The 22,682-nt window shown below is 37.9% G+C and overlaps 1 protein-coding gene across 1 annotated transcript in view; it reads left to right on the top strand.

Moving 5' to 3' along the window:
* Positions 1-22,682, top strand: part of mid2 (midline 2) — a 102,487-nt gene that overhangs the window by 15,068 nt on the left and 64,737 nt on the right. Inside the window, 1 exon segment of the mRNA XM_032554838.1 lies at positions 12,537-13,417. Within this exon segment, the coding sequence (XP_032410729.1) occupies positions 12,593-13,417 (825 nt within the window). The 5' untranslated portion in view covers positions 12,537-12,592.

Here is a 22,682-nt window from a genome sequence, read left to right as displayed (position 1 = left end):
CCGGGGCATAGTTGCCACAGTGCTCTGTTGAGGCCTGATAAGGCAATCCACCGCAGGAAAAGAACCGCACAGAGCTGACGAGACACCCAGTGACAGTATTAACTTTATTACCCACAGGCTGTCAAGCTGCTAACAGACAGAAGTATTAAGTCGATGGTAACTGAGAGGAGGTGCACTCTATTCACTGTCACAACTCTGTTAAAATTTAATTTCGGTCTGCTTTCATGTATAAATGCATTAAGCTAATTAGCAAGTCTGATTTGGCCATAAGCTTGACAAGAATTGATTGTTTATTTTATTTTTCATTGTCTTGCATCAGCAAATGTCCTTCACACATGGCGGAGCCTTCATCAGCCTACAGATGAGCAGAAAAACAATACTGTTTTCTGGACTCTGTAAAAGGGCTCAGTCTTGTCAAAATTGTTTGATTTTATTTTGAAGCAATGTGTATTTGCACCCATAAAATTAAATTAATTGGACAGATCTTTAATTAATTGTCTTAAACACAGCTATGCGAACACTACAGATAAATGTAGTGTGAAAAACAACAAACCTGTGTATCCTAAAGGTTGAGGGGTTTAAGGCCAACATCTAATGATTTAAAGGATCTAGGATGTTAATCTTAAACAGTATTTAGTTAACACAAGATTCTCAGATACATTGGCTTGAAAAGTTTTCATGCCATCTAAACTTTCAAATCTTTTTTCATGTCACAACCACAAATTCAGTACACATACACAGAATTAAGATTTTGTGTGTAGCAAATACTTTTAAAGAGGAAGGACACCGATTGTGTTTCAAAGACTCTTACAAATAAAATTCAGAAGCTTCATTTACTCTAAATATGTGTTAAGAAAATTTGGTGCAAAAGGCATCAGAGAATCAACCACTGATAGGACAACTGTTTGTCATGCACTTCACTTTATGGGTGTATTAAAAGTATAGAAAAGCATCCCTTTATATGTTGGTAAGAAGAAAAAACAGCCAAATAAGATTCCTTTTAGCCTTTGCCTTAAGCAATGTAAGGAGAATGTCAAAGAAGTTCATCGTCAGGGTTTAAGACTGAAATTTCTGGCTTACATGCTACGTGCGGCCTGAAAACTAACACCATATATCAGCCTGAACATTTCACAACTACCCCCATTGTGAAATGTGGTGGCAGCAGCATCATGCTGTGGGCAACATGGTTAGCATGGATGGGAAATTGAATGGAGCTAAATACTGCGTAATCTTGGAAGAAACTTTGTTAAAAACGGCAAAAGACCTGTTGATGGGATGGAGGTTCACTTTCCAGCAACATTGCAAACCAAAACATCCAACCAGCTATGAGTTATAATATTCAAGGCATGTTCATGAGTTAGATTGGTGCTGTCCACTCTAGACTGAAATCCAACAGAATTTGAATATTGCTGTTCAGAGATGCTCTCCATCCAATTTGCCTGAGTGTCAGTGATTTTTGGATGAAGAAGGTGCAAATATATCAATCTCCAGATATACAAGGCTAGAAGACACATACCTCAAAGAACTTCTAGCTACAAAAGCACATGATGTTTGTCATTTTATTAAAAAGTAAAAGCTTGAATTTGTTTATTTGTAAGAACCCTGTACCCGTTTCCTTCCACTTCACCGCTAAAATCCTTGTAAAACATAGATGCTTCTATAACTTGGAAAAATTTGAAAAAGTTCAAGACGGGTGTGAATTCTGTGGCATTGTTCTATGTATTCTTTTAAAATCTTATTTGGAATCCCAGAGTTTCCCCTGAAACAGCGACGAGAGGGTTAAGCATTGAGCCCATACTCTCATCTGTGCTAAAAGTGAAATGGAAACACCAGCTTGTCTGCAGAAGCGTTTACATTCTATGAATAGGAATTTCTGAAACCAGCCGACTCGGAAATCTGTGGCAGATAGGAAAGACTGATCCAGAGGAGGGAAGAAGATTGAGAATAGAGGAAGAGGAAAGAAAAATATGGAGGAAAATGTCAGGAATAGAGGTGGTGACCAAAGGAAGCCCAACTCATTTATCATGGACTAAACAGTTACCTTATCCCATAAATAAATGTTAAAGAGAAATCACAATCTACATCAGGGGTGTGTAATTATGCCCACATTTTTGTTGCGCTTTATATTAAAGTTTCATATGCTAATGGTTTTCTCAGCTTCCATCTTATTGAGCTTTAAATGACTATAGACTGTGTGTTGCACAACTCTGCTGCAAAAATCTTTTGGGTATTTTCAACCCCACTGGTTTAAATGAATTGCTATCCAAATGTCAGCAGAGAGAAATGTCAACCATTCAGTTCACTAATGGCACTGGATTCCAGTGATTCCATTCAAACAATGTTGTTTCTATTTGGTTTAAACCCTCAGCTGGGGTATTAAAACCATAGCAAGAGTGCTTGGAAATTTTGTTGATTCTGAAAACATTCCTATAGCAGTTATATATAAGTCTGCTTAAATGAACCCTTATGAGTTATACTTGCACCTATTTATCGGGATGTGTCTAGGTGGTTAAACATTGTAGAAACAAGTGAGCCTCTTTCTGTGGAGACGTGTTGGTTACAGCTGCGATATTTGGTGAAGCCATTAATGTATGAATGGAAGCTCCTTGTTTCAGTGAGAAATCCACTTTAAGATACAAATACAGATAAGAAAGCACCATCTTGTGCCACTTCCAACACCCTCTTTTTTTCTACCAAGTGAATAATTAATGACGTTTCTGCTGAATAAGCAAGGCAAGAAATCTTTTTAATTTGTTTTCAGCATATTTAACCTTTTACCTGGTGAGAAGATGCTGGTGAAATCTGAATAACAATGAGTCCACAGCAGATTGAGGTCAGAGACTGCAGGCTTGACAGCTGAACAGCATGTGTCTTTGTTTAACCTGCAGAATCAGCTGACAGCTAACAACCATTGTGCTATTCCAGAATGGGGTTAAGTTAGAAAGGCGGCATTTTTATCCACACTGAGTGAAACATCCCTGCTGTTAATAGGTTGTTACTAGGCTCAGTTATTTCTGGGAAAAAAAACCCAACAATTTGTTGCAAATTTCTTTGAGTATTTACTGCTTCTTTGAAGCAAAATTACCCAACACTATTGTTGGGGAAATCTGTTTTAAATTTGCAAAGCCTACACTGTCAAGAAAGTAAGAACAAAATGTTCATGTACTGATTAAAACATTGTGAGGATTGGAGACTAAGTTGAGTGGGGCCAGAGTAGCATAATAGTAGGTTCAGATGTTTTTATATTCCTTCCAAAGATTTCAAATGTAACGTGGTTATGTCAAAAACTTTCTGAAATATATTTCTAGGCTAACTTTTTTAAGAATAGGAACCTTGGAATTGGTGATATGTTTATGTTATGTATGATAATATTGGTATAGATATTCTTGTTCTTTCTTATGCACCATCTCCTTTGTGTGTTACAGCCTAAAAACATGTCTGCAATGTTGGACACTTAACATTGTTTAAGTTAACATTTGTAAGTTCTTTTTTTGATCAATAAACAACAAAATGGCAACATTTTTAGGGTTTTATCAAATCATTGAGATATCAGAGAAAGTGCTGAAAAGATCTACTAAAAGTCTGGCAGAAAGAATGTGCTTACTATTTTTCCTCACAAAAAATACCATTTCTACAGTTTAGAAATGTTTTGTACATGTTTGCTAAACTTTTTAATCTATTAAAAACAAAAATGTATAGTATTCCATAATAAGAATACTTACTTGGAGGGGGTGGGGGAGTGGATATTTTGAAGGTATATGTTAAAAACATTTGTTTTTTGTAACTGATACTTTGGTTTCTGAGATTGTACATGGCAATTTTGTCAACACTATTTTATGTCACTCTGTCTCCTCTTCCATCATTTGACAGAAATAAACATGAGTTATATTAGCTAAACTGCTGAATGACATGTCTGGGATTTCATTGTTACTAAATAAATTCAGAGTGTGTGAGGAGAACGTTTTAATGCCTTGCCACTTTCAAAGGACTTCTGAGTGGGACACATGTTTCTCATATTAAGCTCCTTCAGAAGCTTCTTTACTCCTCGACCTTCTCCACCATTAAATCTGTTTAAGGGATCCAGAGATCTGCTATGATGACAGAAAGATACCAAAATGGCCCAGTGGGGTACGCCTTTTTAACAAGAACTTCTTTTTTAAGCTTAGTCTTTGATTTGGTAATGACATTTTGTGTCCTACCCAGCTGAGTAGAACTCTGTCATGATCTCTGATTATAATTTCAGGAACACCCTTCTTCTATTTCATTAACATACTTCTGTTGTTACAAAGACATTAGATGCTGCAAGCTTTTATGCTCCTGTCTTCTTCTCAAGTATATAAGTTGGAGTAAAACACACTCAGTTTAGTTTACACACATAAGTTGTAGGTTTCTGTCACTCTGGTTTAAGGTGCACTCCAGTGACAGTTAATCAATTTGTCAATAAATAAATAAATAAAAAAATGGTCCAGGAGAGGAGCTGTGCCACAAAGTCATGTTTAACTGGACTATACTGGGGGGGAAATCATGAAAGAAACACAGGCTGGTAGCAGAGAAATCGCTTTTAGCTTGGTCTCTGCTGTGTAGGCTGCTCATTTGTCTTCCTGTGTACTTTGTGTGCTGCCTCATTTTAAAGCTTGGTTAAACAGTGTTAAAAGTCTCCTGATCACTTTATCTTTACCCTGTCTTTAGTTTCAAAGGTGAGCTACTATACAATGTTTTCACAAGTGGATACAATTTTCTGTGCTCCTAATCTAATGAGGGTCTAGTAAAAATACAGTTAAATTTTATTATCTGAGAGCTTTTAGATTGTTTGTCTGTTGATCACTTTTGTTTGCAGATGATTTGTGGAGACAAAAGAGAACTCCATTCTTCTGCTCTATTTTATGGAAAATGCCTTTTCTGAGATGTCTTAATTCAGACACAATACTCTTTAGGTTTGCCTACAGCAGGGGTGTCCAAAGTCGGCCCTCGAGGGCCGGCATCCTGCGTGTTTTAGTTCTCTCCCTGGTTTAACGCACCTGGATCAAATGATGGCTCATTAGAGGCCTTAGGAGAACACTGACATGCCGAGAAGGTTGTTACTACCACCAGGGAGAGAACTAAAACATGCAAGATGCCGGCCCTCGAGGACCGACTTTTGGCACCGCTGGCCTACAGCATTCAGCAACTAACATACAGAACCACATTATAGATAAATAGAGAGATAGAGCAACGGGTTAAAAAAAATTATAATTATAATCTTCTCTTTAAAGATTTTAAGGTCTTTTTCTCTGGTTTCTCAAGAGGAAAGTAAGTTTAGCTTAAAGTTTGGTTTATATTTGGATAACGACAGCACTCTTCATGTGTTCTTTCTAAAGTTTCTCACCACACGCCTGCTGCCAGTTTTTCTTTTTTATTTCTGTATTCTCCAAAAGCTCAGTCATGTGATTTTCTGCTTCTGCTCCTTTACTAAAATAAGGCTGTCATTTGCAGCTTCCAGTGTGATGGATAGACTCAACTACCACAGATAGATTAACACTACTCCTTGCACTTGTAAAGAGCAGTGTGAATACAGATGGAGGGATTGCATGGTGGGCTGTTGTGCCGGAGGACTGATATACTATACACACACAGAATCTGACAGTAAAATGTGGCGACTGTTTATTACAACCATGGCGTGTCCTAGTCAGTTGTAACTGGTGCAATCAGCTGATGCTTGATTTATGGCAAAGAGCTCAAAGTAAATCCCCAGTTGTAGGCTTGAATGTGTGGGTCGAGCTATAGTATATTTCAACTGTTGGGTTCACAGTAGCCTTGCCAACTACAAAATCCATTTCCATCCTTGTTATGTAATGCTGTAAAATACTTGTGGTTATGTGCTAGTTCAGTAGTTCAGGTTAGTAGCTTAGCCAAGTGACCCAGATAAAGTTCATATTTGTGTTGAAATAGTTTGAAAAATCAAAAGCATCTGCATTATCAGAGGTAGGAAATAATAATGTCAGATGGTCTTAAATGCTGATTAAGGCAGTAACACTTTGTGATATTATTTGTTGTACTTCAGTTTTTGCTTTCATTCATCCAGTGGGTGGATTTCAATGCACGTCAATCAAGCACTACCTAATGCTGATTTTGGATTAACTTCAGCTGATGTCACACTTGTTTTTTATCTTGCCATGTATGCTGCCATTTTGAAAAACATCTGTTACGTTTGCTAACAGTGTGAAAAAAGTTTATTTAACCTGGTCAGTAGGTTTGAATTCACAGTGCCCCTTTGTCCCCCACCTGTTATGCTACTGCCTTGTTTTTGCTGTTACATCCCATGAGTGGTCCCCAATTAGATGGACAATTTACAGGCTAAATCAATCAGAGTTAGAGGTTTCAGTTTCAAGCTTCCAACATGCTGCAGGGGAGTAAAGTATCAGCATTCTAGTTGTTGTGTGAGATTAAGTGATGTTGAAATTGTGTGACATATGAGGTACTGCTTTGTTAAATCCATTGCACTGGAGAAAAGTGCAAAACCATCACCACTCTTTTTTTAGGAGTGGTGATGGTTGTGTGGCAGGCTAACTGATCTACTGATCAAACTTTACATGCCACACTAATAAATGCATATGACTGCAATGTGGGAATGTCATTTGCGATGTTGACACTGAGACAAAAGCCTGATACGAAACAGTGTGGTGGGGTATTAAAAGTTGCAGTATGTAAGTTTTATAAACAACAGGTTTTATATATTTGTGAAAACTGTCACTATGTCATTACATGAGACAGCTGGTCCTTGGAAAAACATCACACACTCTTGCCTCCTTCCCTGCTCTTTTGTCTCATGGTATACTATCACAACATAGTGACAGTTTTAACAAATATGTTAAATATATATATATATATTGTTCATAAAATTTACATATTACAGCTTTAAAGGTAAAATCTGTAGATTTCCTCTCCATTTCAGAATAATGACTTTAACATATACAAACTGTCACCTCTGTGTTACTTATTTGTTAAGATAGCTTATACAACTTCTAAGACTTTGCAATTGAGTAGGATCATTTAAAAGATTAGATTACATTAGATTAGACTAGATTAGATTAGATTAGATTAGATTGGAAATAGAACGTCACAGGGGAGAAATAGACCTCTAAGCACCATTTTTAACATTTTTCCTAAGATAAACATGCCTACATGTTGCCTTAAAACACTATACTTAGTTGTTTGCAGGAATATGACATTTGTGATTTGAAAGTCACAATTTAAAATAAAAATGTCACATCTGCTGAGTCTTCCCCCAAAGGTCAAAGTGTGGTGCTTTGTTTCAATGTTCCTGCTTCATCAAGTGTCCATCAGCCACCCCCTCATGGCCCTGCAGCTGTATGATTAAAGTTCATTGGGGAACAATTTGGTTTTCGCCAGCGGATTGTTTACTCAGGGATAATCATCTTTGTTTCATGAGTCTCACTGCTTGTGACGGATGCATTTTTTGCAGCATTGAATTCAGACTCATACATACACACAGCCAAGGGACTGTGAATGTGAGCTTGTAGATAAACAGCTTCTTTTATGCTTTTATTATTTGCAAGATTACTAAGCAGCAGAAAGAACAACATGAATATCTTCTCTTCTGGAGCATTCCCTAGGGTTGTGTCTTGCAAACCAGGAGTGGATACGAAAGCCTATGCAGAGAGGAACTGTAAAAGTGTCAGAGACTCTTAGTTTGGTTTTTAAAGATCTAAGTAATCAACCATCAAAAAAAGTCATTTTTAAGATAAATGTTTGGCTTTAAAAGTTGGCCTTATGTCAAAGAAAACATTGATCTATTTAGATTCCTCTCTATCTCTCTGGTATCTGTAGCATTTTCTCATAGTGGCAACACTTCATTATAACAACATATGAATGAACAAAATCATTTTTCTTTGTAAATATTATAGTCTTATAAAGTGTTGTCCGTGCCACATAGACCCCAGAGCAGCCTTTCTGTCTGGCATGAGGCCAGTGATTCAGCCCCGAAGTGGCTCCCATCATAGCCCATACCGTTTCCCCAGGGTGACATAGCTGAAGCCTAATGGGCTCTGTGATGGTGTGTTAAAGCTTGGTGTTAATTATAACACCATGCTCCGTTAAACACAGGCACATTAACATCGGAAGGCCCAGCAAACTTGATTGAGTTAACCTTGGAACTGTAAAGTGGTCGTTTGCTCTCTGTTGATCTGATGGCCGTTATAATTTATCTTTAGCTTCTTGGCACAGATTTACTGCAAAGTGTGTAATTTTGGAAAGCAGTTTTCAGATTCATCAAATTCTAGTTAGCAAAAAAATTAAATAGGCCCACTTTATACATTTCATTGATGATATACTGTTTGCTGAAAACATATTTTCCTCATAATAAACTTCACTTGATTTAATAACATTCTGCATGAGCTGGTGTTTAGCGGCACTTAATGAATGTCACTTTTGTGTCTTGTTATTGCAGACAGGTCACTCAGGTGGGAGTCATATGCAGATGAGTTGTTGCTGTCAGTCTCATCAAAATAGTGACCTCAATGTATTTTTTTAGCATTTGTTATGGAGTTTGCATAAGAGAAAGTTGCAATACATGAAATCAGTTAGATTTCCTTATTTTAGGTTGTGTAGCAAAAGTTTCTATTAACCAGTGGGTGTTCCTGTATTACTAGCACCCTGGGCTATTTCTCTTAAATCCCATACAACCCACACCTGCCAACCATAAAGCCTGTTGTGCAACAAACAACGACTTTCGACATGTAACTTGCTGATCTATTACAAAATAACAACAGCCAATGGCAATATGCCTACAGTGTTTATGCGAGTTGTCTTTAGTATCCTTCCTGTCACTCTCTCACCATTTGTGTTTATCTATTCAGTACCCAAAGTGCTGCACTATCTGTAGTGCAGAAAAGCCATAGGAAAGTTGCTGATATATTGCTGACAGAACTAACAAATTTTACAAGTGCTTGCTCTTGAAGTCCCAACACTTTATGATGTCCTTGGTGGCAAGCCATATTGCCTTTATCAAAAACTCTCACTAGTCTTCACAAAATATGCTTTGCAAAATTATTTTTTATTAATAAAAAAAAGAAAAACTGTACAGTTCAAATTAATTTTACAAGTTGTTTCTAGTGTTAAGACTAAAACCTTCATGTGGACAATAACATCTCATTTGCAGTGGACATATAGTGATGCACAGGTTACTTGCTTTAAAAGGTTGTGCTGACATGACATTGCCTCTGACTTCACATCTAACTCCTCTGATTATTTCATTTTGTCTTCCTCTGGTTATCAGCTGTCTGATAAACTACAGACAAATTAGACCTTTTGTTGGGATAAGCCGAACCTTATGCTGGCTCTGTTAGTGGAGGTCGGCTCCTGAACCTTCACTTTCATTGTGCCAAACAGAGGCAGCCTCTTGATAACAATCATATACAGCATCTGATAAAATGCAGCCAAGGTGAATACTTGAGGAGGATATTGTGTGTCTGCAAAGACAGCAAAATAAAAAATATACAGTGACCTTTGGCTTCCATGCAACTTCAAACACAAGTAGTCGTATTTGCACAAGGACGGTGCTCTTTCCTTTTTATTCTCATGATAGCCTGCATGATTTTCAAAAGGTAGGGCTGTTTTAAAGACTGTAAAATTGTAGCAGTGCAATTGCTTGCTGTAACCGTTCTCTTCCAAACATTACAAGCATAAACAAATCATGTTCACTCTTACAGCTCAGAGTTTAGAGTCTCTTTCTTGTACAGCAGAAGGAGACTTCAGTTAGTACAAATGAGTCTTGGCTTTTTTAGCTCTGTTTGTGTCTTTATGCAAACCGGTCTTCAGCAGTTCCTTTCTCCGGTTCCTGAGTTTATTTGTGTTTAGAAATTCAGTGAAATCGCTGGACTGCAAATGGGCCACCGCAGGAAATTCATCACTTCTCAGTATGGAAACAAAATAGAAGACAAGGACAATGCAGATGTGTGGAAAACAAGCTGAGAATTTGATTATCTGTTCCTGTCAGCACATGAAGTCATTTTAACTGCACAATAAACAATATGTGCAATACAAAGCTAAACCAGCACATTTAACTCAGTAAAACAATAAATGAATGTCAAAAAATGTGTGTGAATGGGCATATTTAACCCTCCTGTTATGTTCGTTTCTAGGGTACAGCAAAAATGTTCGTGGGTCAATTTGACCCAGGGAGTGTTTAATCATGCAATAGTGTCAGAAACCAAAAAATTCCTCCAAAACATTTTTGTATCTGATTATTAACTCCAATACTAACCATTTCAATCAATATTTGTGCAATGATGTTTTATTATTTCTCAGAAATTAAGGATCAATGATGACAACCTGCTCATTTACTCATTTGGACATAAAAAATGGAATTTAGATTTTTAATGTCCACTGAAAAAAAACCTAGACACAAAAAAACAATAATTTCCTTGAAGTTGACCTTTGGTAAATTATTTTATATTATACTTTTTTTTTTTACCAAAGGGTGATCTTTATAATTGAACTTGAGACACACATACTGTTCTGGGTCAAATTGACCCGCTGATTAAAATCAAGATAAATGAGTCATGCAGAGTATTTATGTTTTCATCCACTTCTGCTGAGTGTCACTCAGAGTGGGTGGAGTTTGTCCACAGGAACAGAAAAGATTCCCGTCAAAGGTTGTGTGAACACCTGCTTTCTCGCAGTTTCCTAGTGAAGTAAAGAGAATAGTGAGAAAGTGGGCTTGTGTGTGTGTGGTTGCGTGTGTGGGTGTGTGAGTGTGTGTGTGGTGAAATATGGTTCATAACTGCAAGGAAACATATAGAATTGGACATTTTAAAATCTTTTTTTGCACTTTAACCTGACTGCCGGGTCAAATTGACCCGAACAGTATCGATGTAAAAAGTAGACCTAGGGTTTGGTACAAATGTGTAACATGAATAAATTTTCAACTTATGTCTAGAGTGCACCTATTAAGACAAATAGAAAACGTTTCATGCAAAAAAAAATGCTTCTATTTTTTTTTTTTAATTTGTAAATTTTAAAACGGGTCAATTTGACCCGGAACATAACAGGAGGGTTAATAAGACATTCAAATGAAATGCTTTAACATGTAAAATATGAGAAATATCTTTTTTAGTCCCCATGGCTGTTTAAAGTGTCTTAAAATCAATTTACTGTTTTTAAGCATCTTAAATGATGATTTGACTCTGCCACTGTATAAATTAAACATCTGTTTTAACCTGTCAACATTTTGTGCATCTAAGAAAGTCTTAGATTCAAGTCATCTGTTTTTCTTCTCTATCATGACCTTAAAACATGTTTTGGTTTTTCAGTTATGCAACTGAAAAGCAACTCAAGGGTGAATTCTGCACGAGAGAGACAGATGCTATCATTAATTTAGAAACGTAATGAAATTGTCACTGTCTTTCATCTGGTTTATTACTGCTGTTTCACGGTGCCTGCTTGGTTTCTTTTAAAAGATAGAGCAGGTCTACAAACTGCTCACCTATGGCCTTAAATCAGCAAGGTGGCAGTGTTGGGGAAAGGAGTTATTACTGATTTCACATATCAGTGATTTTTAAGGCCACCTTGAGGGTAAGGCAGCTTGATATGCAGGCTAGAAAGTGCTGAGAAATCTTGGAGATTTAGGGAAAAGATGTGACATCAATTTTCCTACTGAGTTTAGACCCTGTGTTTGTTCAGCTGCTCTGTTTGAATTTGTTGTTGTAATCTTGCATTTGATAGTTTGATTTTCCATGTAGCTAAATGTTTATTGCTCAATAAGTCAAGCTGATTTCACTTGTAGATATGTAATCTGTAGAGTGAGTGTGTTTAAAAAAGGCAAATGTTCTCTATATGTCTCTGTTCCTTTGACTGTTGACAATGTATCTCTCCTTTTCTCTTTCGTTTTCCTCTGTATTGATTTTTATTTCTCTTCTAACATGAGCTAGCCTCTATCCTTTTTCTCCCAGTTGGTTCAGTCATTGCTTTTTATACAGCTCTAAAAGAAGAATCACATGGAAAAGGTTTGAACAAATAAGCTGGGCCCACAGAAGGACTTATAGCTCACCTATACAAGAAAGTGCAAATGTTAGCTGTGCTAAATCCTCACTGGGTTCCAGTTGCCTGCACCCAGTATCTCACAGCGGATGTGCTGTAAACGGATTCTTAAAGTATAGCCCAAGACTTAAAGGATTAACAAATTTAGTTGTTAAAAGAACATCAACTTAGACTAATGTCCATAAATTGATCAGTCAACTACATTACACTAAAAAAAGTACAACAAAATTTCTGCATACTCCTTTAGAATTCATCTAAAATCGACATGAAATTTGAAACTTCAAACATATTGTAGGAAAGACAAAGTTTTGAAAATTAATATCAGTCCTGCTAGTAACAAAGGAGAACTAAAAATACAATGTAATGCATAAACAACTTATAAACAAATTCCAAACAACATATTCAAACCTACAGACTAGTTAATAAAGACACCATTAACAAAAAGGAAATTAATCTTTATAACAACACTAGCAGTAAATTTCTCCTCTCTTTTCTTGTAGGTAACTGGCCAGCTTCCGTGGGATTTGATGTCACCTTTAGATTGGTTTAACTGAAGATGGAAACACTGGAGTCTGAGCTGACGTGCCCGATCTGCCTGGAGTTGTTTGAAGATCCTCTGCTCTTGCCCTGTGCCCACAGCCTTTGCTTTAACTGTGCCCACCGCATCCTGGTGTCTCATTGCTCCACCAGCAAACCCCTCGAGTCCATCTCCGCCTTTCAGTGCCCCACGTGTCGTTACGTCATCACGCTGAATCACCGCGGCCTGGAGGGCCTTAAGCGCAATGTGACGTTGCAAAACATCATTGACCGCTTTCAAAAGGCCTCCCTCAGCGGCCCCAATTCCCCCACTGAGAGCCGGCGGCTGCAGACACAGCGGCCCTACACCGCCACCATTAGTGGCACGATAGCTGGAACGATCGGTGGCGGCGGCGGTGGAACAGGTGGAGGAAGTGCCCGTGGCAGCCCAGCCACTTCCAGCCACTCCCACCCGCACGCCAACCACACCAACCACACCAACCACACAAACGCAAACCACAGCCCAGCTGTTGTGGCGAAGATGGATCCAAGGATCAGCTGCCAGTTCTGTGAACAGGATCCGCCTCGCGAGGCTGTTAAGACGTGTGTTACGTGTGAGGTGTCGTACTGCGACCGATGCCTGCGTGCAACACACCCGAACAAAAAGCCCTTCACCAGCCACCGCCTGGTGGAGCCAGTACCAGACACTCACCTCCGGGGCCTGACCTGCCTGGAACATGAGAACGAGAAGGTCAACATGTACTGCTTGGTGGATGACCAGCTTATCTGTGCCCTCTGCAAGTTGGTGGGTCGTCATAGAGACCACCAGGTGTCCTCGCTCACAGATCGCTTTGACAAGCTCAAGGTTAGTCCTTCAGTATACCCTTTAGTGTACAGAACCGCCTCCCCCATTATGTACTCTTTATCTTTGTGTTAGGATGATACAGTAAGCCACAACGTTAACCGACTGTTTTGCTTTCATAACAATGTTTCTGTAAGCAAGACAGACGGATCACAAACAGAGAATCAGAAGAGATAATTTGGATGGTTTACTTGCTGGGAGAGGAAAGGGAGATGGAGTCCAACAGGGAGGGCCCTCATAATGATAGTCGTTGAGCTGGCATTCCCTGTGGCCGCTGAGCTTTCACGTGTAAAAACCGGGACTGCTGAATCAGGCTGAAAAACAACAGAGGAAGGCAACAGCACGAGCTAATTCCACCACTGAAGGCCTAAAGCAGTGAGCTGGCACCGACCAACTTTTATCTTTAGTGTTTGCAGAGCGTATGAACGCTCTATATGGGTGACTGGCTTTGTTTGTGTTTAGACTTTGAATATCTTTTTTAGGAACTGCTTTATGCATCTTTAAGATTTTGAAACAGGAACCAAAAATAAGACATTAAAATTGTGTCATTAATATTACCCAGAACAAATATGTGGATTAAGGCAGAATAACATTTGTTAACCGCAGTACATGAGTGGTTTTATCAGATGTAGAGGAACAAGGAGTGGATCTGTGTTCTCACAATGGCTTTAAAAATTGTGTTCATGAAAGGATAATGAAATCGGGATTTTAGCACATTAAAATATCATCAAGTTGAACATCATCTACATGTTTACAAAGTGCTATATTATTGATATATTGATGGAAAGACGAGTGGAAGAAAAAAATTATTAAAAATGGTGCATAAGCAGCATGGATAATTGCAATCTTAAGAAGAATTTTGAAGTAACATCCATTCAAGAATCTGTAGAATATTTTCTGCAGCTGGAGTCGGTCCTTCACCACACTCAGACATATGTTTTTGAGAAAGTGTTTTTTTTTTTACAACATATTAATTTTGTAGCATCTCTTTCTATCTCTTTCTCTTTGTCTCTCTCTTTGTCCCTACATCTAAACAAAGTGCTTGCATGTTTTTATTTTGTCCAAAGTGAAGTTGTGGTTCAATTATTTCCACTGAAAGGGATTGTGTTGTGAAAAAAAAACCAAATGGACACCTTTCAAGGGCAGAGATGTGGCTTGTTTCACTAAGAAAATCACATCTGTTGTTTAATTGTCAGAACTTTTTGCCATTCTTCAGCATGAAAGTGTATGTATAAAATCATGATGACAGTGTATCATTTTTACATTGTTAATGCTCAGCGTGGAACAAAACTCCAATCCATTGGGCTTCAGGGGTGAACACAGTAGCTGTAATCTTGCCAACGTCTCAGAGCATCCTTTTCATTTTGGTGAATATGCGCTCCCACATTTTGTATTATTGATGCAACTAGAACTGTGGATGTCAACTTCAGTTTTGTCAGCAAAACTCTTGCTCAGCACCTCTCACTGAGCACAGGGTTTATTTTCCCTGCTGTTAGCCACCTCATTCTCTGCAGGCTGAGGGACGAGTTGCTGTAAGTTGTTTGTGGTTCCCCTCATTTTCCCTCAACTTCCTTGGCTGGCTGTGGTTCTCTTGAACATTGCCCAGCCTAGGGCTTTGAACTTCCCAGACTTTGAATCTGCCCCAAATCTAGGAGGAGAGCTTTCCAAGCCAACGCTTCAGTCAACTCACCAGTGACATTTGGAGCTATTTTTTAACTTTCTGACTCATACCAGTGCAAGTGTTTCTTCCTTCTCTACTTTTATGACTGACAGAGGTTCAAAGCTCCAAAGGATAAAACAGAGCACTTTTGCTGCTCCGTCCTGCCTTCCTGTTATCTGCTTAAAATCTTGCTCTCTTGCAACCTAAAGGGCAGACATGTCTTGGTAGAAAGTACTATTTCCTCATGAATACCTTATTACTTATCTTGTTTATTTTAAACACCAGTGATACTGATATTAGCCAACTGTGAATGTCTGGTGATAACTCAGGATTGGTCAAGCTGCAAATTGTTCAATTTCGGTCCTTTGCTGACTTCTTATTGAGTTACTGATTAGGAAAATAGATTAGCTCATCTGCCTATGTGACTCCTGACTCACCCTGATTAATCTTTGACTTCTTGGTCACCCTTCAACCATCCTGTTTTTGGAGTTTCCTTTCAGCCACACTGTCACTATGATTTTACTCACATTAAAGGAAAAGGAAAGTTTCTTTTAGACAGAAAGGGATGTTTCAGGAGCAAAAATGTCAACAAGTGCTAAACGGCAGTTCATACTGTAGGAAGGTGAGTTATTTCCATACTCAGCTGATGAGCAGATTCCCTCTCTACACATGCAGATGAATTAGTCTCATGTATTTTGGAGACTTCTATCTTAGTATTTCACTTTGATGTAGTAAATTAAATTAATGTAGCTTTAAGGAGCTGCTGCCAAGATTGTTTGGTTGTTTTTAGAAAATCAGGTGCATTAAAGTCACTCCCAGTCAAGATGTGGAGTAGAAGAGAATATCTCATCACTGCTTCTTTGAAAGTGCCTGATGCATCATTAAAATGTCATTTGCATCAATTTGGGGGCAGCTTAACTACCCCTTTTGGAGGTTGGTTATACAAAATCAAGAAGCTGATTGTGTGTGAGAGTAAGTTTAAAATTCTGTCTATCAATATAAATATTCATAATTAAATAACTGAACACAGCATATCAGTATTAAGTATGAGCGAACTGGAGTTTTCATGGTTGGGTCTGATTCTCATTTTACCAGTCTCCCTATTTTTGAATTTATTTGCTTATTTCTTTTAAAAAGTACATAAACACTTGTATTTTTTCATATTTTTCCAAACCTCAGGGTTACTTTGGGGGGATTTCATGATGACAGGATCAACAAAACGTTGTGCAAGTATGAGTGGAGATATACAGACTCTTCAAAGCATGTTACAAACTAAAACCATTAAATCTGACATACATTTTTACTCTGCTCCCTGAGTAGAATCACATTTTGCATTACAATCAACAAAAAGTTGAATGTTACATCCAGCTGGCGTATCGTCTTCTATATTTGTTGTGTCCTCTACACGACTCATGGCAAGTTGCATACAAGGCTCCTCTTTACTTTTTTAAATTATTGAGTCTGATTGCTACTTTGTGGAGTTAACTAATAGCTGTCATGTCAATAGATTGTCCTACCTGAGCTGTTCCAGAGTAAACTTGAGCTTCTGTGCGTCTTCTCAGATTAGAGTTGGCTGATCTGTCAGTTTAGGTGGATAGCCATTTACTGGCAGGTTTCTATAGGTCCTGCTGTATTCTTCCAATTTTTTTAATGATGATATAAACAGATTTCCATGAGGTGTTTATTGATTGTGATTTTCATTTTATAACCTAAACCTGCTTTAAACTTCTTCACCTTTTTATGCCTGACCTGTCTTCTCTGTCTATTGGTCTTCATAACGCTGATTATTCACAAATGCTTCCTACCAAACCTTTGACAACTTCAAATAAAGGCTTTATTTATTAGTATCAGAAAAAAGATGCACATCAAATGTTTCAGTTTTTTATTTGTAAGAACCCTGTACCTGTCTTCTTTCTACTTCATATTTGTGTAATAGGAGGTTTACTTATGTTGCTGAGACACTGTAAAAAGTCATAGAAAAACATTAAAGTTGTAATATTAATGTAAGAAATTTGGCAAAAGTTTGAGGAGTAATAATACTGAAACATTTTCCTGATGGAAAATCCCACAACACATCTGAAGTAATGATCCAGAAATGACATTACAACAAATTCAACACAGACATAACCTGGTGGCTTCGCTACTATCTTGTGTGCTAAGAGATGAAAAAATCTAGTCTGTAGTAGATTTGTGACTGATAACTTAAATTACTTTGGTGGTTCAATGTCTCATAGGCAGCCAGATGTGTTCAAGTGATTGGTTGTCAATCTGAAAAGAAATGAGACTGTAAGAGCTAAAAGAAAGTGGCAAATGTGAGAAATAATGATAAATAAATCAGAAGTTCTTGGTGCTTTTTTGTGCTGCTTGCTGGTTCATTTTGCTCTGACTCACAAACTCCGCAGGGCTCTAAAGTGAGTACGTGTCACAGCATCAAGTGCTAATGAGCTGACGTGGTGGAAGAGCTTATTTCAGAGCTGTCAATCAGTGTGACAGATGAAGCTTATGGTTTAGGATTCTCAGCTGTCCCATTGTACAGTAGTAGGTCTGTGTGTGTGTGTGTCCTTAATTTGTTGACAGGTTTCTAAGTCTTCCTGCTTGAACCAGCCATGTTATGCAAATAATAAGTTCAAAAGAAAATTCAAGGCTCTTTCCAGTGATCCTGGGATTAATTTTTGTTAAGACAGAAACAAGTCCCTGCATATCATCAGCAACCCCACCCTTCCCCATCCTCTCCTGTCCTCCATCGCTTCATTTCCTTCATTGCCTCCAGTCTTGCTTCTTCTCCTTTTTTTCTGTTGTTTTCTTCATTCACTCCTTCCCCTCACTACTCATATTTTACCCTCTGCTCCCTCCCTCCTAAGCTCCTTGAGGCTCTGTCTAACTTTTTTAGTGTGGTGGCTGCTTCATGTCTGCTCCTGATGCTGACTCCGCTGCTGCTGTATTTACACTCGTTCTGCTTTGCTAAATCCTGAGGCGAGCTTATGCAGATCTACACAGGGGAGAGGCACGCTTGCAGAGCCATATGAACCTTTATTACTTTAAGACCTGCAAGCGGACCACCGGTTTACTGGCGCTTAAGGCTGAGCAAACCTGATCTGATTGTACACCAAACACTGAGTGAATGCATTCGCTCTTTTCTCTTTATTTCTAATAAACCCATGTATTCTTTATTACATTTCCGTCATTAACGCATTTCCACTATATTCATCACTGTCACCATATTACTCCCACTCCTCTGTTCTTGCATAGAAGGCAGACAAACATCTTCCATCCCACATGCTTTCTGCCACCGTGTGTTTGTCACACCTCCCTTTGCCTCATTTGGCCCCCGGTCAGTCTGTCTTGCTTTGCCTCCCCTCTCTTCTGCCCTCAGTCACCCACAAACCCACTCACGCTGCTGCAGCATGTAGCTGGTGAAGGCAGAGCTGCAGCCCTCCTTTGTGGTTGTGTGCATGAGCTTTATGTGATTGCATTCAAATATGTGCACCTCAGAGCAGTTACAGGTTTGCGTGAGTGCCTACGAACAGATGTAGGTGTGCATGTGTCTCAGAGCTGTTGATATAATTTTGAACATGTGAGGAATGACTGCGGGCTTAGTGGTATGTTGCCTTCAGAAATCAAAGCTCTATCTGGAGAACAGAGTGAGAAGGAGCATTCTCGCTCACGCTGACGGAGAAACCAAAGATGGAGCACAGAGCTTTTAGTGGCTCCGTGCATCATTTCTCTGCCTACACACGTTAGCGCCGCTATATGTTTAGAGTCTTTACTTTTCCACACACACAAGATGGGTTCAGGGTTCCTACGCAGCCTTTAAAAGGTTGATAAAGTATAGAAAATACTGTCATGAATTTTTGAAGTAAAAAAAAAAGAAAACCGAGTATCAAAAAAGGTTATTCTTGTTCAATTTTAGTCTGTTAATTCTTTAGTGACCTAATTATCAGTTTAAAATTGACTGATTGGTTTTGCACATCACCAGTTGATTTTACCCATTAGTGTTTTTACTTTCACTCTCTCAATGGCCTGTACTTGTATAGTAGTTTATCAAGTCCAGAGAACTCAAAAGTTCTTCACATGCATTTTGATATATGGGGTTCCTGTTGTTCCTAATCTTACAGACTGTCCTTTAGAATTATATAATCTGGAATAAAGCTGATCTAAGATGGCTGAGATTCCACATAAAGTAGTGGTTCAAAGCCTAAATTCACTCAATTCACTACAGAGGTTTTGGAGCACTATTCAAGCAAGTTCTGAGATTACTTATACACAAATGTCCAAACTTTATAACGTGCTGGAAAAAAGATTACATTTGAGTTTGGAAAAAGGTGCAATTTGTGATAAAGGATGTGAATGAGCCTCGCTGGTTGGTGCATTACACGTAGTCATGGACTAATAAAAAAGATCTGTCAAATCACTAGATGCCACTCAGTTAATGTAGTACTTATGAAGAAAGTAACTGAAACGCTTTAAAAGCATTAAAACTAAGCAAAGGAAATCTTAGTTGCATTTATATTTAGGATTGAAAGCAGTGTAAAAATGCATCAATTCAGTGTTTCCATTATATCCATTTTGTGAGAGCAGCCTTCAGCTTGTGTTGCTGGATCATTAATCTCCCTGCAGGCTGCTATCCTCATACTTGCAATGATTACAACAGCTGACAGGTAAAAGTGAGTAACACTGCTCAGCTTGATCCAGTGCAATGATCTGCTAGGAACACAAACATCATAAAATGGATGTTCTTTTTGACACCTATCAAAACATTTTGGTAAACCAGTCACCTGAGACGTCAACACACACTTCTCCCACCCACGGATGAGCAATCTATATGATTGTATCAAAGTGCACTCTGTAACATAACAGCCTAAATAATATTTTTTTCATATTTCCTTGGTTCATTGACTTTTCTACTGATGTAATACTAAAATATAATATATCTTCTACGGAGTAGCTTGTTGTGTAACTGTGCGCATTCAGCATGTTGCTGACAGTTGAATGCTTATACCTGATAAAACAACACAGATGGTTCTTTTTTGTTGAAGTTTAATTTCTTTTAGATTGCTGATATCCACTGCAATCCGAGGCCCCAGACTTACTGGCTCATTAAGTAAGCCTATTGGAATCCAGTTTTCTACACCTACATTGTTCTGACTCCTGACTACTAAAAGTGAATTACTCTATGCAAATAGCTAGCACACAAAATAATATTTATTTTTTTTCCTTTAATTACTGTGAACTTTCAAATAAGTATCAAATGAATTGTACTTTTTCAACAGATGTCATATCAAGGCACTTGACAAGACAAATACAATAAAAACAAATTGTAGATGCAGTTACAGACACTCTAATTCAATTGTATTTATTATACACTACAGTCAAAACCTATTGATCATCTAGTAATAGCTGATAAATTGGTAATCAAGTGTATTAAACAGGACTTGACCATTGTTTTAATTCTAATTCTGTACATTTTTAAACTAGCTATTTGGGGCCCTACATTCCTGCTTTCTCGTCTTCTGTTTTGCTGCCTTCTTATTTTAAAGTTACAAGACTTAATCTTGGTAGTCAGGCACATGAAGGCTTGACTGTATTTTAGGGTAAAGCTGTAAGAAGCTGACAACATTGCAGAGCTTAGCTGAGCTTCTGACACTTTTGACACTTAAAGAAAATCATTTTAACTGTGGATGTTCTAAATACAACTTTTGGATTTATATGAGTTATGCTCACAAGAAAAGAAACTTAGAATGCATAAGTTGTTTTTTTTAGCAAGTGCTCTCTGCTATAATAACAATAACCTTATTTTGTTTCATTAGGCTTTACTAAAGTGTTAATACTGCTTAACGTCTTTACATTTAGTCACATAACCAAAACAGTTCTAACATATTTTGGATGATTTTATGTAAAAGACCTACAGTAAATCATGCATATTTGTTAAGACGATGAAAAATCATCCATGTTTTTCGAAATATTTTTCCAATAAACATCGGAAATGTGTAGTATGCATTTGTATTCAGCCTCACTAAGACAACAATTTGCAAAGTGACCTTACTTTATAGCTTGTGCTTATAAGAAAACGTTTACATATTTACAGTGTCCCGTATATATGACTTGTGCTTAGAGCTTGAAGAAAACCGTAGCATCTGTTCATTTCCAAATCCACCTTTGTGATGTCACTGAGCAGGATGTGTGAGGGGCAGATTGGGACGGTGTACTTTAAGCATGTTAATAGGTCTTCACATTCTTTTAGCCAAAAGCCAGACAGTACAGAGAACATGTCAATAGTTGTAAGGTAAATGTCATATACAGTGTGGATAGTTGTTTGTGAGAAACCTATTTGAAGCTTTCTCCTAATAGTGTTCTATGGAGGATTTTGTGCTGTACAGCTGAAGGTTGACATTTTGGGTAATTCCAAAATTTGTTCATGCAAATTTACTACAAAAGCTGAAATCTTTAGATAAATTAATGTCTCATTATTTAGTAGAAAATCAGGTTGTTAAATGATGATATAACCTATGTATGAACATTATCATGAAGCTTGATTTAGAAGCTAAATGTATTCATACTGACAAGTTTTATTCCAACACATCTTTCTAAGTCTATCCTTTAAGCAATAGGTTACTGGATCTCCTAGATTGTGTTTCTTTTGTGCTTCACAGACAATGGACAGGACAAAATAGCATAACAGGAATATTTGTCCTACATCTAGAAATTCTTCCCTCCTCACACTGACATATTTTGGTCAACTCATGTATACACATAAAGGAACCTTGAGTCAGTGACTGTTGTGGTCTGTTTGTGCAAAGTTTTGGTGACTGCCTGCACACTTCCTTCTCCTGTGCTCTGTCTGCGTGAGGAAAACAGCTGTGCCGCTCTGAGGCCGCCAGGCAGGAACAGCGTGTCACCGTGGGAAGATGCTTAGTTTAAATGAATGACTCCAGTGTGCGAGGAACAGCACGTCTTCACCCGCACGGGAGTGGAGACCTCTAATTTAAACTGTAAATAGCAGTCTTGATTAGTAAGCTTCACATTGTGAACAATGATCATAGTTTTAATAGCAGATTTAATCTGAACCGGTTCTATTATCTGGTGAACTGGACTGGCTGTTTTCTCTGTATGGTAGTTTTGTTCCATGTTTTTCTTACCTTTAAATTCTATTTTTTTATGATAAATATTATTTTGTTATCAATTGTTATGGCAGTTCAAATCAATATAGTTATAACTCCTAATGACAAATGGCTAATTTTTAAACCCACATATGATGCCAATAAAATCTATAAATATTACCTATGTGGCATACATAGTGGGAAATGTTGTGGATGCCTGTTTAATCAAAGCAAGAACAAGTCTTCATGACAAGAGGTTGAAAGTCTTCATTTAGATTTCTTGATTTAGGCACATTTATATGGAGACTTCCTTACACGAGTTTTCCCTTTAAAGAAGGTACTAAACTAAAAAGGATAACAGGATCTCTTTCACAGATGCTAAACAAACTGTTGGCGCTTTTAGCAAAAATGTGTAAAAGGCATTAAAATAAATTCAACTTCCACTGCAGTAGAATAATCACACTTTGAAAAAATCCAGCCTTTGATGTGTGAATTTATTCAGTGTGGGGGG

The sequence above is a fragment of the Xiphophorus hellerii genome, chromosome 23, assembly GCF_003331165.1.
Source record: "Xiphophorus hellerii strain 12219 chromosome 23, Xiphophorus_hellerii-4.1, whole genome shotgun sequence".
NCBI classification, from domain to species: Eukaryota; Metazoa; Chordata; class Actinopteri; order Cyprinodontiformes; family Poeciliidae; genus Xiphophorus; species Xiphophorus hellerii.
The sequence above is the reverse complement of the archived record's forward strand: the minus strand, read 5'-3'. Positions and strand labels throughout refer to the sequence as shown.